The sequence below is a fragment of the Neoarius graeffei genome, chromosome 9 (assembly GCF_027579695.1).
Source record: "Neoarius graeffei isolate fNeoGra1 chromosome 9, fNeoGra1.pri, whole genome shotgun sequence".
Lineage (NCBI taxonomy): Eukaryota > Metazoa > Chordata > Actinopteri > Siluriformes > Ariidae > Neoarius > Neoarius graeffei.
The window spans coordinates 63,803,628-63,818,057 of NC_083577.1; the positions used below are offsets into that span (position 1 = coordinate 63,803,628).

Sequence of the window (14,430 nt, forward strand, 5' to 3'; positions counted from 1 at the left end):
TGATATGTTCAAACTCTGCAATTTTACACTGTCGAACTCCTTTCTGATATTGCTCCACTATTTGTTGGCGCAGAATTAGGGGGATTGGTGATCCTCTTCCCATCTTTACTTCTGAGAGCCGCTGCCACTCCAAGATGCTCTTTTTATACCCAGTCATGTTAATGACCTATTGCCAATTGACCTAGTGAGTTGCAATTTGGTCCTCCAGCTGTTCCATTTTTGTACCTTTAACTTTTCCAGCCTCTTATTGCCCCTGTCCCAACTTTTTTGAGATGTGTTGCTGTCATGAAATTTCAAATGAGCCAGTATTTGGCATGAAATTTCAAAATGTCTCACTTTCGACATTTGATATGTTGTCTATGTTCTATTGTGAATACAATATCAGTTTTTGAGATTTATAAATTATTGCATTCCGTTTTTATTTACAATATGTACTTTGTCCCAACTTTTTTGGAATCGGGGTTGTAGCCTAACCTGCATGTCTTTCGACTGTGGGGGAAACTGGTGTACCCAGAGGAAACCCATGCAGACATGGGGAGAACATGCAAACTCCACACAGAAAGGCCCTCGTCGTCAGCTGGGCTCGAACCCAGGACCTTCTTGCTGTGAGGCGACAGTGCTAACCACTACACCACCGTGCCGCCATTATTATTATTAATAATAATAATATAATAATAATAAGGGTGAGTCCATGCAAGCTTGGTGCTTCTTGTTTGGAATCTCTTGAAAACAGACTGATTTGCTGTGTACTATTTAAAGAGGAAAAGAGACTTGTGGTTGGTGGTTTTTTGCAACCCTTTATAAAGCAGAAAATTTTCTCTTGTGTAGATGTTTATAATTGAAGTGTTTCATCTCATCTCATTATCTCTAGCCACTTTATCCTGTTCTACAGGGTCGCAGGCAAGCTGGAGCCTATCCCAGCTGACTGCGGGCAAAAGGCGGGGTACACCCTGGACAAATCGCCGGGTCATCACAGGGCTGACACATAGACACAGACAACCATTCACACCTACGGTCAATTTAGAGTCACCAGTTAACCCAACGTGTATATCTTTGGACTGTGGGGGAAACTGGAGCACCCGGAGGAAACCCATGCGGAGAACATGCAAACCCCGCACAGAAAGGCCCTCGCCGGCCATGGGGCTTGAGCCCAGACCTTCTTACTGTGAGGCGACAGCGCTAACCACAACACCACTGTGCCACCCATTGAAGTGTTTTAAGATCGCAAAATCAAGCATAACATTTAAAAATGTGGTGAAATGGCCAATAAGTTAATGTTCTTTGGTATATGTGTAGAATAATGCTGCGACTGAATTCTGAAAAACATGTTAAAAAGGAGAAAACTGAATTTTGAACTTAAAAGGGGGGTTTTCTGCCTATGATATATTTTGACACCGGAACTTTAAGAAAACTTCAAGATAACTTTTTTCTCTTCCTGAAAAGATCATGTTGGGTAAGCAGCCAGTTAACAAAAATTTAGTGGCAAAAACAGTCTCTCTGCCTGAAAATAAAAAAAAAGAAAAAAAGAAGCTAGCTAAGTGTGATTTCCTCATACAGTGAATGCCAGACTTTGATGAAGTTGTCGGAAAGCTGTGTGTCATAGCAAAATGGACATAATTTGAATCAAATTGGTTTGCAGTCATGTGTTTATGATGCTTGTGAATGGAACCTTTATATTTAGTTGACATACATGCAAAAGGGAAATGGGATAGTTCAGTTCAGAAAGCCTGTAGTACTCAAAATTATACATGGTGTTCAAAAAATTTGATATCATTTCACAATCTAATAACTTTGCCAATTCTTGTTCAAATGACCTCAAATTTTAACAGCATGTGTGGAAACAGGTCAAAATTTTATGTTCAGTATTTTTTGGTTTTATCTTTTTAGGTATAGAAATGCTATTCACTGGAAAAGAAAAGGTGTTTTGTGTGTTAGAGTACACTTGAACACAGTCGAACAAGACTGCAGTGTGCGTTTATGAAAGAATTATCTAAAAATGCACTAACTGCAATGCAGATTTGGACATGGTACAAAAAGTTCAAAGAGGAAGGCTGGGTTAGGTGCGTATATTGAAAATTTGTGAAATCATGCATGGAATCCACATAGCTTTGAATTTCTTATTCAAGTTTTGAGGAATAAATCTTATTGCTCAACATTAAGCCTGTTCAGTTTCATTTGCCTAGGCTATGTATTTTCTGGGATATTTACATCTCAAATAATATAATTTTTTAAACACCCTGTATTTCATAGAAAATGTCAAAATTACATGTTAAGGGGTTTCTGAAGTCACCACATATGTAATACTAAATAAGTTTCTCTTCCTGCAGGCATGGAATGCTGATATATTTTTCTCATACTTATTCCTCTTAACCTGGTTTGTTATTACAGCGCTTTCAGAGATGCTCTCAAGATTTCAGACATGAGACTTGTAAGACTCATTTACTGAACTTACAACATGTACCATATAGATTGCATTTATCACTCATGAAAGGGATACATACTCCCATGTATTTTTTGTGACTGGAAAATCACAAAATTCTGTTTCTTTTCAGTCCACTCATTTTTCTTGATGTATGCAGGAAGAATATGTTATCTCCATTATTCTTTTTTTTTGTATATGTGTTGTTTCTGTGGGACTATCACATCTTGAATGAGCATCATTGCTTATTTCACTGATGAATGTCTGTTCCACTGGTTTGACTTTTCCCTGCTGTTTATTCAAATGTCACAGAATACCCTTACTGATTACATCAACCTGAAGGAATGCGTTTTACTTCACAATGTCAAAATTCATCAGTTAAAATCATTAAATGAGTGTCAAAACATGTTTGATGACATTTTCACATTCTCCATATTGGAATGATGAAAGCAGAATTTGGCAATATTTTGAGCAGGTAAATAAGTGTTCTTTCTGTTTATTCAGTAGGCAGAGATTAACGTGACTTGCGTATGTATTCACCTTTCACAAATGCTTCCATATTTTCTAATGTGGAGCCCATAATTTTGCAGTGGGTAAAAAACCTAAATGGTTTGGAAAATAATTTACAAACAAAAAAATGTAAAATGTGATTGAATAAGTATTCACCTTGTTGCTGCGAAATGCCTGAATTAGTTGCAGTGTAAACACTTGACATCAGAAGTCACATAATTAGTTGAATGGTGTTCACCTGTGTGCATTTAAAGTGCCATGTGATCTCAGTATAAATACGTCTGTTCCTAAAAGGCATCAGAATTTGCATCCTAAAAAACAACAACATTGTGAACATCAAGAAGCCATGAAAACAAGTTTGGGACACTCAAGTGTCCCATCAAAACAAGTTTGGGAGTTCTTGAAAAGTGTCAGTCAGGCTTTGGTTATTAAAAAAAAAATACCACAGAACACCATTAAATCAGTTGTTAAAAAATGGAAAGAATATAGCTCAGCTGTAACTCTTCCTAGAAGAGGCTGCATACAAAATGTAAGTGGTGATGTAATGAGGGCATTAGACAGAGCAGTGGTGTGGTGTGTATGCACAGGGTTTGTGCATGTCTGTAGCATCTGTAGTTGGCTTGCGTGGCATGCGTCATTCACTTACTTCCAGCTGCAGCCGCCACCTAGCCCTCCAGAGTGAAAAGACTAAGTCCCCTCCTGGTGGCTTTACGGTCCCCAAACCAAGACCCTCTCAGTGCCTCCTTGTGGCATACCACAGCAAACTGGGTACTTTGTGGCCCCAGGCTGAACTGTGAGGGATCTCAGAGCAGGTTGGAGCCCCAGAGGCACAGTGTGCAGGGCTCACTGGCGTGTGGACATGTCTTGGCACTCAAGTCAAGTCGACTCAAGTTTATTTGTATAGTGCTTTTAACAATAAACATTGTCGCAAAGCAGCTTTACAGAATTTGAACGACTTAAAACATGAGCTAATTTTATCCCTAATCTATCCCCAGTGAGCAAGCCTGTGGCGACGGTACTTACTTACTTACGCCTACCGCCCAATTTTGGGCATAGGCCACGAACAAGTGCTCTCCAGTCATCGTGATCCTGGGCGATCTTTTCCAGTTGTCCCCATGTATAGCCAGACCTCTTCACCTCTGCATCTAGGTCACGACGCCAGCTGTTTCTTGGCCTGCCCCTCTTCCTTCTCCCTTGTGGGTTCCAGAAGAGGGCCTGCCTTGCGGTATTTGATGCAGGTTTTCGAAGGGTATGGCCAACCCACTTCCATCTTCTTTGGAGGATCTCTTTTTCTACAGGCTGTTGTCCTGTTTGGCGCCACAACTCCAGGTTATTGATGGTATTTGGCCAGTATACTCTTAGGATCCGTCTGAGGCAGGTATTGATGAAGGCCTGTATTTTATTCATGGTGTTGGCCGTTGTCCTCCAGGTCTCTGCGCCATACAGAAGTACAGTATAGGCTTTACCATGGAGTTAAACATCCTGATTTTGATATTGTGTGGCAGTTCCGACGATCCCCAGACATTCCTCAGCTGGTGGAAAGCTGCCCTTGCCTTTCCAATCCGTACCTTTACATCAGCATCGGTCCCACCCATTTTGTCCACTACGCTTCCAAGATAGGTGAAAAACTGTACTTCCTCTATTGCTTCTCCCTCTATCCTGATTGGGGTTGTGTTGTTATTGTTTACTTTAAGGATCTTGCTCTTCCCTTTGTGTATAATGAGGCCAAGACTTGCTGAGTAAGTTGCTATGGTTGTGGTTTTCTCCTGCATTTGTTGATGGGTGTGAGAAAGAAGTACCAGGTCGTCAGCAAAGTCAAGGTCCTCCAGTTGCAACCAAGGTGTCCATTGGATGCCATTCCTCTTTTGGGCAGTTGATGTCTTCATTACCCAGTCTATCACCAACAGGAAAAGAAAGGGTGATAGTAGGCATCCTTGTCTAACTCCTGTCCTTACATGAAAAGCTTCTGTGAGATGTTGGCCATGAACCACTCTGCAGGACATTCCCTCATACGAATTCCTGATAATGTTGGTTATCTTTTCTGGCACCCCATAGTGCCTCAGTAGTCTCCAGATAGTCTGTCTATCTACACTGTCAAATGCCTTCTCGTAATCAATAAAATTTACATACAGAGGTGAGTTCCACTCCAAGGATTGCTCCAGGATAATCCTTAATGTTGTTATTTGGTCTGTGCAGGATCTGTTCTTCCTGAATCCTGCTTGTTGTTCTCGGAGATGTGGGTTGACCATGTCTTTCATCCTGTTTAGGAGGACTCTGTTGAAGATTTTAGCTGGGGTTGAGAGCAATGTTATCCCTCTGTAGTTGGAACATGAGCTAAGGTCCCCCTTCTTTGGGAGCTTGATCAGATGGCCCTCCTTCCATTCTAATGGAATATCCTCCTCCTCCCATATGTTTTTGAAAAGGGGATGGAGCATGTCCACAATGGTCACTTCGTCTGCCTTCAAAACTTCTGCAGGAATACCATCAGGTCCAGCGGACTTCCCGCTTCTCAGTTGCTTGATGGCCTTATACATTTCTTCCTTTGATGGAACGTCACAAGCAATAGGGAGATCACAGCTGGCTGGCTGGATATTTATTGGGTTTGGTGGAGAAGGCCTATTCAAGAGATCCTCAAAATGCTCTACCCATCTCCGCTTTTGTTGTTCTAACCCTGGAATACTTTTCCCATCTCTGTCCTTCACTGGCCTCTCTGGTTGGTTAAATTTACCTGAGAGCTTTTTGATGTTAGCATACAGCTCCCTCATGTTGCCCTTTTGGGCTGCGTCTTCTGCCTCGGATGCCAGGGTTTCCATATATCTTCTCTTGTCTGCTCTTAAACCCTTCTTAACTATTCTGTTTGCTTTTGTATATTCTTCTTTGGCCTTAACTTTCCTAGCACGCATGCGGCTGTTGTTCATATCTGCTTTCTTCCTTTTCCTCTCCTGTATGTTTTTTAACGTCTCCGCTGAGATCCATTCTTTATGCCCCTGCTTCTTGTAACCCAGCACTTCTTGGCATGTTGATGTTACTACTTCTTTAATGCTCTGCCACTTTTCATCCATAGTCTTTTCCTCAGTCTGTTGTTGTAGGATCTGGGCCTTTTTTGAAAGTGTAGTTTTAAATTGTTCTAGCCTGTCTGTTTCCTTCAGGGCGGTGGTGTTGTACCTCTGGCGCTGACTGGATTGTCCTGTCCAGTTTCGCTTCAGCTTGAGTTTTATGCGGGCGCTCAGTAGATGGTGGTCCGATGCAACGTCCGCTCCCCTTCTGACCCGTACATCTTCCAGTGATCTTCTGAACCTTTTTCCAATGCAGACATGGTCAATCTGATTTTCGGTCCTGAGGTCTGGTGACACCCAGGTAGCCTTGTATATCCGCTTGTGTTGGAAGAAGCTCCCCCCAGTAACAAGGTTTGTAGTGGCACACAAGTTGGCAAATCTCTCCCCATTCTCATTCATTTCCCCCAAGCCTTCTTTTCCCATTATTCCTTCGAACCCTTGGTTGTTTTTGCCGATCTTGGCGTTGAAGTCACCCAAGGCGACAATGATGTTTCTTCTTGGCCACGCCTGGATTATGGTCTGTAGCCTGTTATAGAAATCCTCTTTGATGTTCTCATCGCTCTCATTGGTCGGGGCATAACATTGGATGACATCCAAGTTGATTTTCCTGTTGGTTGTGTGGAAGTAGGCCGTAATGATACGTGGGCCATGTGCCTCCCATCCAATGAGAGCTCTTTGGACCATCTTCGTTAACATCAGGGCCACTCCCTGGCTGTGGGGTGCGTTTGCTTCCTCGTGACCTGAGAACAGCAGCAGCTCCCCTGTGGCTAGTTTGTGCTGGCCAGAGCCTGTCCACCTAGACTCGCAGATTCCCAGGAGATCTAGGTTGTAGCGTCTCATCTCTGCCGCCACTTGAGCTGTTTTGCCAGTTTCAAACATGGTTCTAACGTTCCATGTTCCCATGTTAGTTGTGGTCCTGGTAGAGATGATGGTTGTCTGCCTAGTAGCTTCCATAAGGCTTTCACTACTAGGCATCATTCGTTCTCCAGCCACGGGTCCATCTTCTCCCAGAACTTTAGTGACTTTTGAGTTTCTTGTTTGCGATTCTGTAACAATTTGTTTTTTCCAGGGTGGAGTTGTTAACCCCACACCCAACCCCCAACGTGGAGGACCAGGTGCTGCTCTTTGTCTGTCCTCTACCCTGAGCCCTGCCCGGCTTGGTTGCACCTGCCAGGGGTCTAGCCCCCACCAGTATAGCCCTCAGGGTCATGGAGGCACACAAGCCCCCCCACCACGACAAGGTAGCAACACACCGAGAGGGTGTGGTGACGGTGGCAAGGAAAAACTCCCTCAGACGACATGAGGAAGAAACCTTGAGAGGAACCAGACTCAAAAGGGAACCCATCCTCATTTGGGCAACAACAGACAACATGACTATAACATTAACAGTTTTAACATGAAGTCAGTTTCGTTGATGTTATAACTCTTCATTGATGGAAACTTGAGTGCAAAACTGTTCATGACAACTGCAGTCCTAAAGTTAGCAAGTCAACTGTAGTCCTCAGCCACAAAAGCATTACTGTAAGTGTCCAGAGCGTCCTCCAAGTGTGACTTTCAACTGTCCACATAGGGCCATCCTCCACAGGAGCGATGCGATGAGACTCCAACCAGACACAGGGCACCAGGATGGATCAGGCAGGTCTGAGGAGTAGAAGAGGTCAGCATCTCGATCCCAGGATCGACATGTAACTCAGATGGACTGATTTGGGGGGGGGGGAATGAGAGAGAAAACAAAGGTTGTTAGGTATGCCCAATGTCACCTGAATAAGTAGGAGCAGTATACATATTGCACCGAGTACAAGCAGGGACTCCGGCAAAACTAACTATGACAGCATAACTAAAAGGGGAGAACCAGAAGGTAATTGGCACTCGCCAATCTAGCCACCTGCTACCTTGCAGGTTGTGCTTTTTTAGGCAAAGGCTAGGAGAAGGAACTCCAAAGTAACACCACCTGCTGCCTTGCAGTCTCCACTCACCTAGGCAAAGGCTAAGGGAGTAAACCCTGAAAGAAAATCTGGAGTGAAGCTCCTAAGGCAGTCGGGCAGCTATCCTAGCACCCTTCTGGCAGCTTCTGCAGTCAAGTTGGTACCAAACATACTGGTTTCCACCATTCTTTTGGAGTCTATCAGCACGCCCGAGAAGGGAGTCCTGTTGCTTGGGCAACCCAGGACTTCCATACACCATGCCCAGGCAAGCGCCCTGGAGAGGCCACTTCAGCATGGCACCCTCGGCATGGAACCAACAGCGGGGAGTGGCAGTCACCGGTGATAAGTCTAAACTCGATTGGTGTAGAGCTGGACGCCAGGGATCACTCCTGACAGTGGGAGAGGTTTTTCAACCTCATTGGTCAGCTACCACCTGCTTAAGCTGGGCAACCCCCAGCCAATAAAGTGCTGTCCTGCCACCGTCCACCTGTCTCACTGGATGCTTGAGACTTAGGGTTTTGGCCTGACAAGTGGACTGCAACTCTGGCACCAATGGATCCCAATCTCCTGAGACAATGCAAACTGTGGTGGTTAGGGCATGTACATAGGATGCAGGATGGCCGCATACCAAAAGACCTCCTTTACAGTGAGCTAGAGAGAGGGAAGAGACCTACCAGATGGCCCAAACTGCACTTCAAGGACGTCTGTAAAAGGGACATGAAAGAGACAGAAATCAATGTGGAAACTTGGGAGAGCACAGCAAAAGACAGAACAGCGTGGAAGGTGGAAATCAGGTGTGCCCTACAAAGAGGAGAGGACAGCATTATGGCAGCCACTGAAGCCAGATGCAACAAGTGGAAGGCCTGCACAAGGGCACCACCCAATACCTTGGACTTCATATGCCAGTGCTGCAGCTGCATCTGCCAGTCAAAGATCGGCCTTATCAGTTACCAAAGAAAGTGCTTCAACCAGCAAGGAATGAAGAGTCAAATCCCCGGCGCACTTTTCATGGACAACTGTCCGACGGATGCCTAAAGACAGAGCAGCAACCAAAAGGCCAAGAGTAACTTTCAGCATGATGCTACCACCACCATGCTTCACTGGATAGTGGTCATACAGTTAGGTCCATATATATTTGGACACTGACACAAATTTAGTTTTTTTACCTGTTTACTGAAACATATTCAAGTTACAGTTATATAATGGACATGAACATAAAGTCCAGACTTTCAGCTTTCATTTGAGGGTATCCACATTACAATTGGATGAAGGGTTTAGGAGTTTCAGCTCCTTAACATGTGCCACCCTGTTTTTAAAGGGACCAAAAGTAATTGGACAATTGACTCCAAGGCTATTACATGGGCTGGTGTGGGCAATTCCTTCGTTATGTCATTCTCAATTAAGCAGATTAAAGGCCTGGAGTTGATTTGAGGTGTGGTGCTTGCATTTGGAAGATTTTGCTGTAAAGAAAACATGCAGTCAAAGGAGCTCTCCATGCAGGTGAAACAAGCCATCCTTAAGCTGCGAAAACAGAAAAAAACCCATCTGAGAAATTGCTACAATATTAGGAGTGGCAAAATCTACAGTTTGGTACATCCTGAGAAAGAAAGAAAGAAAGAAAGAAAGAAAGAAAGAAAGAACTGGTGAACTCATCAGTGCAAAAAGACCTGGACGCCCACAGAAGACAACAGTGGTGGATGATCGCAGAATAATTTCCATGGTGAAGAGAAACCCCTTCACAACAGCCAACCAAGTGAACAACACTCTCCAGGAGGTAGGCGTATCAATATCCAAATCTACCATAAAGAGAAGACTCTATGAAAGTAAATACAGAGGGTTCACTGCACAGTGCAAGCCACTCATAAGCCTCAAGAATAAAAAAGTCTAGATTGGACTTTGCTAAAAAACATTTAAAAAAGCCAGCACAGTTCTGGAAGAACATTCTTTGAACAGATGAAACCAAGATCAACCTCTACCAGAATGATGGAAAGAAAAAAGTATGGTGAAGGCATGGTACAGCTCATGATCCAAAGCATACCACATCATCTGTAAAACACGGCAGAGGCAGTGTGATGGCTTGGGCATGCATGGCTGCCAGTGGCACTGGGTCACTAGTGTTTATTGATGATGTGACACAGGACAGAAGCAGCCGGATGAATTCTGAGGTATTCAGAGACGTACTGTGTGCTCAAATCCAGCCAAATGCAGCCAAACTGATTGGTTGGCGTTTCATAATACAGATGGACAATGACCCAAAACATAAAGCCAAAGCAACCCAGAAGTTTATTAAAGCAAAGAAGTGGAATATTCTTGAATGGCCAAGTCAGTCACCTGATCTCAACCCAATTGAGCATGCATTTCACTTGTTAAAGACTAAACTTCAGACAGAAAGGCCCACAAACAAACAGCAACTGAAAACCGCTGCAGTAAAGGCCAGGCAGAGCATTAAAAAGGAGGAACCACAGCGTCTGGTGATGTCCATGAGTTCAAGACTTCAGGCAGTCATTGCCAACAAAGGGTTTTCAACCAAGTATTAGAAATGACCATTTTATTTACAATTATTTAATTTGTCCAATTACTTTTGAGCCCCTGAAATGAAGGGATTGTGTTTAAAAATGCTTCAGTTCCTCACATTTTTATGCAATCATTTTGTTCAACCCACTGAATTAAAGCTGAAAGTCTGAACTTCAACTGCATCTGAATTGTTTTGTTCAAAATTCACTGTGGTAATGTACAGAACCAAAATTAGAAAAATGTTTTCTCTATCCAAATATTTATGGACCTAACTTGGTCTTGGTTTTCTTGAAGCTTTTTGTTAAGTATGTTTTCCAATAAACTTTGGAGCTTTCCAGGTGTATTTGTATTGAGATCATGTGACATTTTACAGATGGACATCAATGATTTCTGATAGCAACTGATTGCACCATAACTAAATTAGGGGTTTCACGGGAACATGGGTTAATACTTGTCTAACTGCAACTTTTTTTTTTTTTAATTTGCAAAGAAATATACAAACTATATTGCTCTCATGAATATTTTGTGTAGATTCATGACATACAGTACCTGTCAAAAGTTTGGACACACCTTCTAATTCAGTAGTTTTTCTTTATTTTTAGTAATTAAAAGACACTTGATGTCTTAAAGTAATGATGGACTGTTGTTTCTCTTTACTTAGTTGAGTGGTTCTTGACATAACATGGATTACTACAGTTGTTGAATAGAGCTATTTACTGTGTTTTTATTATTTACTATTGACTGTTTGATCTCAAACACATTAAGAGGGCAAGAAATTCCACTAATTAACTTTTGACGAGGCACACCTGTTAACTGAAAAGCATTCCAGGTGACTACCTCATGAAGCTGGTCAAGATAATGCCAATAGTGTGTAAAGTGTCGTCAAGGTAAACACTGGCTACTTTGAAGAATCTAAAATATTAAACGTTTTTTGTTTTATTTTTAACACTTTTTTTTTGTTCACCAGATAATTCCATGTATGTTCCATATGTTATTTCATAGTTTTTATGTCTTTAGTATTGTTCTACAATGTAGAAAATAGTCAAACTACAGAAACAGCGATGAATGAGTACGTGTGTCTAAACGTTTAACTGGTACTGTGCAATCCCTTTTAAGTGCAAGTTAGAGGTTGTTAGTTTTTGGTTATAACATTACAAACTGTGGAAAAATTCAAAGGGGATGGACACTGTGTAGTTGTAGTTTCTTATTTTCTGGAAGTGCATTTTGAGAATGGATTTGAGGATTTGATAGCAGCTTGCTAACATCATTCAAAGGAGAACCTCATGCCCATTAGAACATCATTGGCTTTGGTAAAAGCAAAACGCTGCTGGCTGCTACATGTTTTCCAAGTGCCACTGATGGGTGGCCTTTTGCTCACCCCAGGAACTATATGTGCTTAAAAAGAGATGCATACCTGAAGATAGCTGAATTCTCACATTTTTGTCTCCAAAGATAACTGGTAACAATAAATGTAACTTTTTTAAATTCAGCATTAGCATGACGAAAATCTTTCACTTCACCAAAGTGACGTTTTTGTTAGTTGTATATAAATTAAATTTTACAGACATTAAAGTTGTAGTCTCATGAATGTCTCTCTGAAGAAGTGGATTGCCAGTAACCTAATGGCATTTATAGAGAGGCCTAAAATTTTATGAATATTACATGTGAAAAAGGAAAACATGTAATTGTTGAGTCAGTTTATTTGTTCATGTGAAAACTGTCCTAAATGTACTGAAGCATTCATATTATTTGTGGATATCAGAGGTTTAAATGAACCATGTTTTTCGTGCATGCTTTCCAAATTAAGTGTTATCAGGTTTACCTACAGAGTGTTCCTTAATGCAACTAAGCTCTTACCTATCTGTGATAGCTAAACTGGTTTATAGACCCCTTCGCAGTAAACGTCATTCATACGCGCGCGCAGCCTGGACCCAAAAAAGACTCAGAAATGCCTAGTTGTTGTGTTGTCGGGTGTCAGAATCGTAGCAGTGATGGGGTTAAAATGTACAGAATTCCAGCAGGATCTCACCCATTCCAAAAAAATCGCCGACGTCTATGACTACAAGCCATCAAACGTGTAGACTGGGATGAAAGCACTATCAAAAATGCGTGGGTTTGCAGCGCCCACTTCATCACAGGTAAGATCAGGCTATTTATTAAATCTTTCTTTTTTATTCTGTCTAGTCTTCGTTTATTGATGTAGCAAAATACTTTGGTAACGTTTGTCTGATTAGCTGGGTCATAGTTACACAATGTAATGAATATTGTTAGCATGTTAACTTAGCTTTGCATGCAATTTTGTTTGTAGGAGAGGTCTCGCTTGACTCAAGCAGTCCAGATTTTGTGCCATCATTATTTGTGTATGCCGAAAATCACAATTTTAAAGCAAGGATGGAAAGGCAAAATTGTGTGCCCTCACTCTAAATGCCAACTTACGCTGACTGCTCTAACCTAGCTCCCGCCCCGTTCAGTTTCATTTCTGGTCTCTGCCTCTCGCTTTTTACGCAGCTCTGATTTCTCTTAGCTGCACTCTTTACACTATCATTCCTTTCATGCCATTACCTCCTGCAAATTGCTGTTTAGTGTTGGTATTTGCTGTTGTAGCTAAAGCCACATTGCCATCACATCACTGGCATAATTTGATTAAAACAAAATGAATATGAATGTCCCATTGTTAATCAAGTTGTACATGCCCGCACATAACATAATCATTATGCGTCTAAAGACTTGTAGGCACGAAGTTTTTCGTGGGTGTACACTGAAGTCTTGTCAATAAGGTACGAGTATATATCTGGCCATTGTATACCAGGGAACTTACTAACATCGTCCGTCCACTCTTTAATTAAATGCGGATCCGGTAGGCGATGTCCACTTGTTAGAGTTAACTTATTTATGTAGCATTCTCAATCTTGTAACGACAATTGTTTAGCATAATCTGACAGCTCATAATGCCGGTCTATGGGCAGTGCCATTGTTTCTGGGTCCAGGCTGCGTGCGCATCCTGGCAACGGTCGGTTTGTTTACAAACATGCAAAGGGGTCTATTATTGAACACCTGTTAGAAGGTACTCTATGCTGCATTTGCGTATTGAAACAGTCTGTGGGTACATTTGATTCCTTTTGCATGCACTTTGGAATGTGAAAAACAGTCATGAGCTGAGCTTAGCCTCATGATAGTCATTAGCCAATGACTTGCCTCAGAGGGTGGACTTATGAGGCACTGTGTGTCATCTCCTTGGTGATGCCACGACGATTGGCTCCATCTGAGATGTTGTCATGGAAATGTGCTGTGTGTGCTTTGCTCTTGCAGAAACGGTCAGACAGTATGAGCTCTTCAGAGGTCAGCACAGTGGACCTCCGACCCCTGAAGGAGAGAAGAGAATCACTTGACTTTGAACTTGAATTACCTGTGGATGATCCGGATGCCTGTTTTCCACAAGGTGAGAGAATCACTGCAGGGGTAAACTATGGAATAATACCCAAAGTTATACACTCACCATTCATTTTATTATGAACACCTATACACTATTACATTCATGCAATTATCCAATCATGTGACAGCAGTGCAATGCATAAATTCACTCAGATACAGGTCAAGAGCTTCAGTGTGTTCAGAGAGAAATCTGACACTATAGTGGGCATAGTCTTGCCAATACTGGACACTTGAAGATGGATAAAACATCACCTGGTCTTTTTCCAAGCCTCAACTGCCCAGTTTTGATGAGCCTGTTCTCACTATAGCCTCAGATCTTGCTGATCTTGGCTGACATGAGTGGAACATGATCTTGTTTAATGCTGTTCTAGCTCATCTGCCTCAAGGTTCAATCTGATGTGTGTCCTGAGATGCTTTTCTTCTCACCACAGTTGTAAAGAGTAGTTATTTGAGTTACCGTAACCTTCCTGTCAGCTTGAAACAGTCTGGCCATTCTTCTCTGGCCTATCTCATCAACAAGGTGTTTCCAGCAGCAGAACAGCTGCTCAATTGATTGTTTTTTTAAAGACTATTC

At 42.2% G+C, this 14,430-nt stretch overlaps 1 protein-coding gene across 1 annotated transcript in view; it reads left to right on the forward strand.

Annotated features, from left to right (window-relative positions):
* Nucleotides 1–14,430, forward strand: part of scn1laa (sodium channel, voltage-gated, type I-like, alpha) — a 111,252-nt gene that overhangs the window by 66,386 nt on the left and 30,436 nt on the right. Inside the window, exon 18 of the mRNA XM_060930080.1 lies at nt 13,734–13,863. Within this exon, the coding sequence (XP_060786063.1) occupies nt 13,734–13,863 (130 nt within the window). The remainder of the gene's footprint in view (nt 1–13,733; nt 13,864–14,430) is intronic.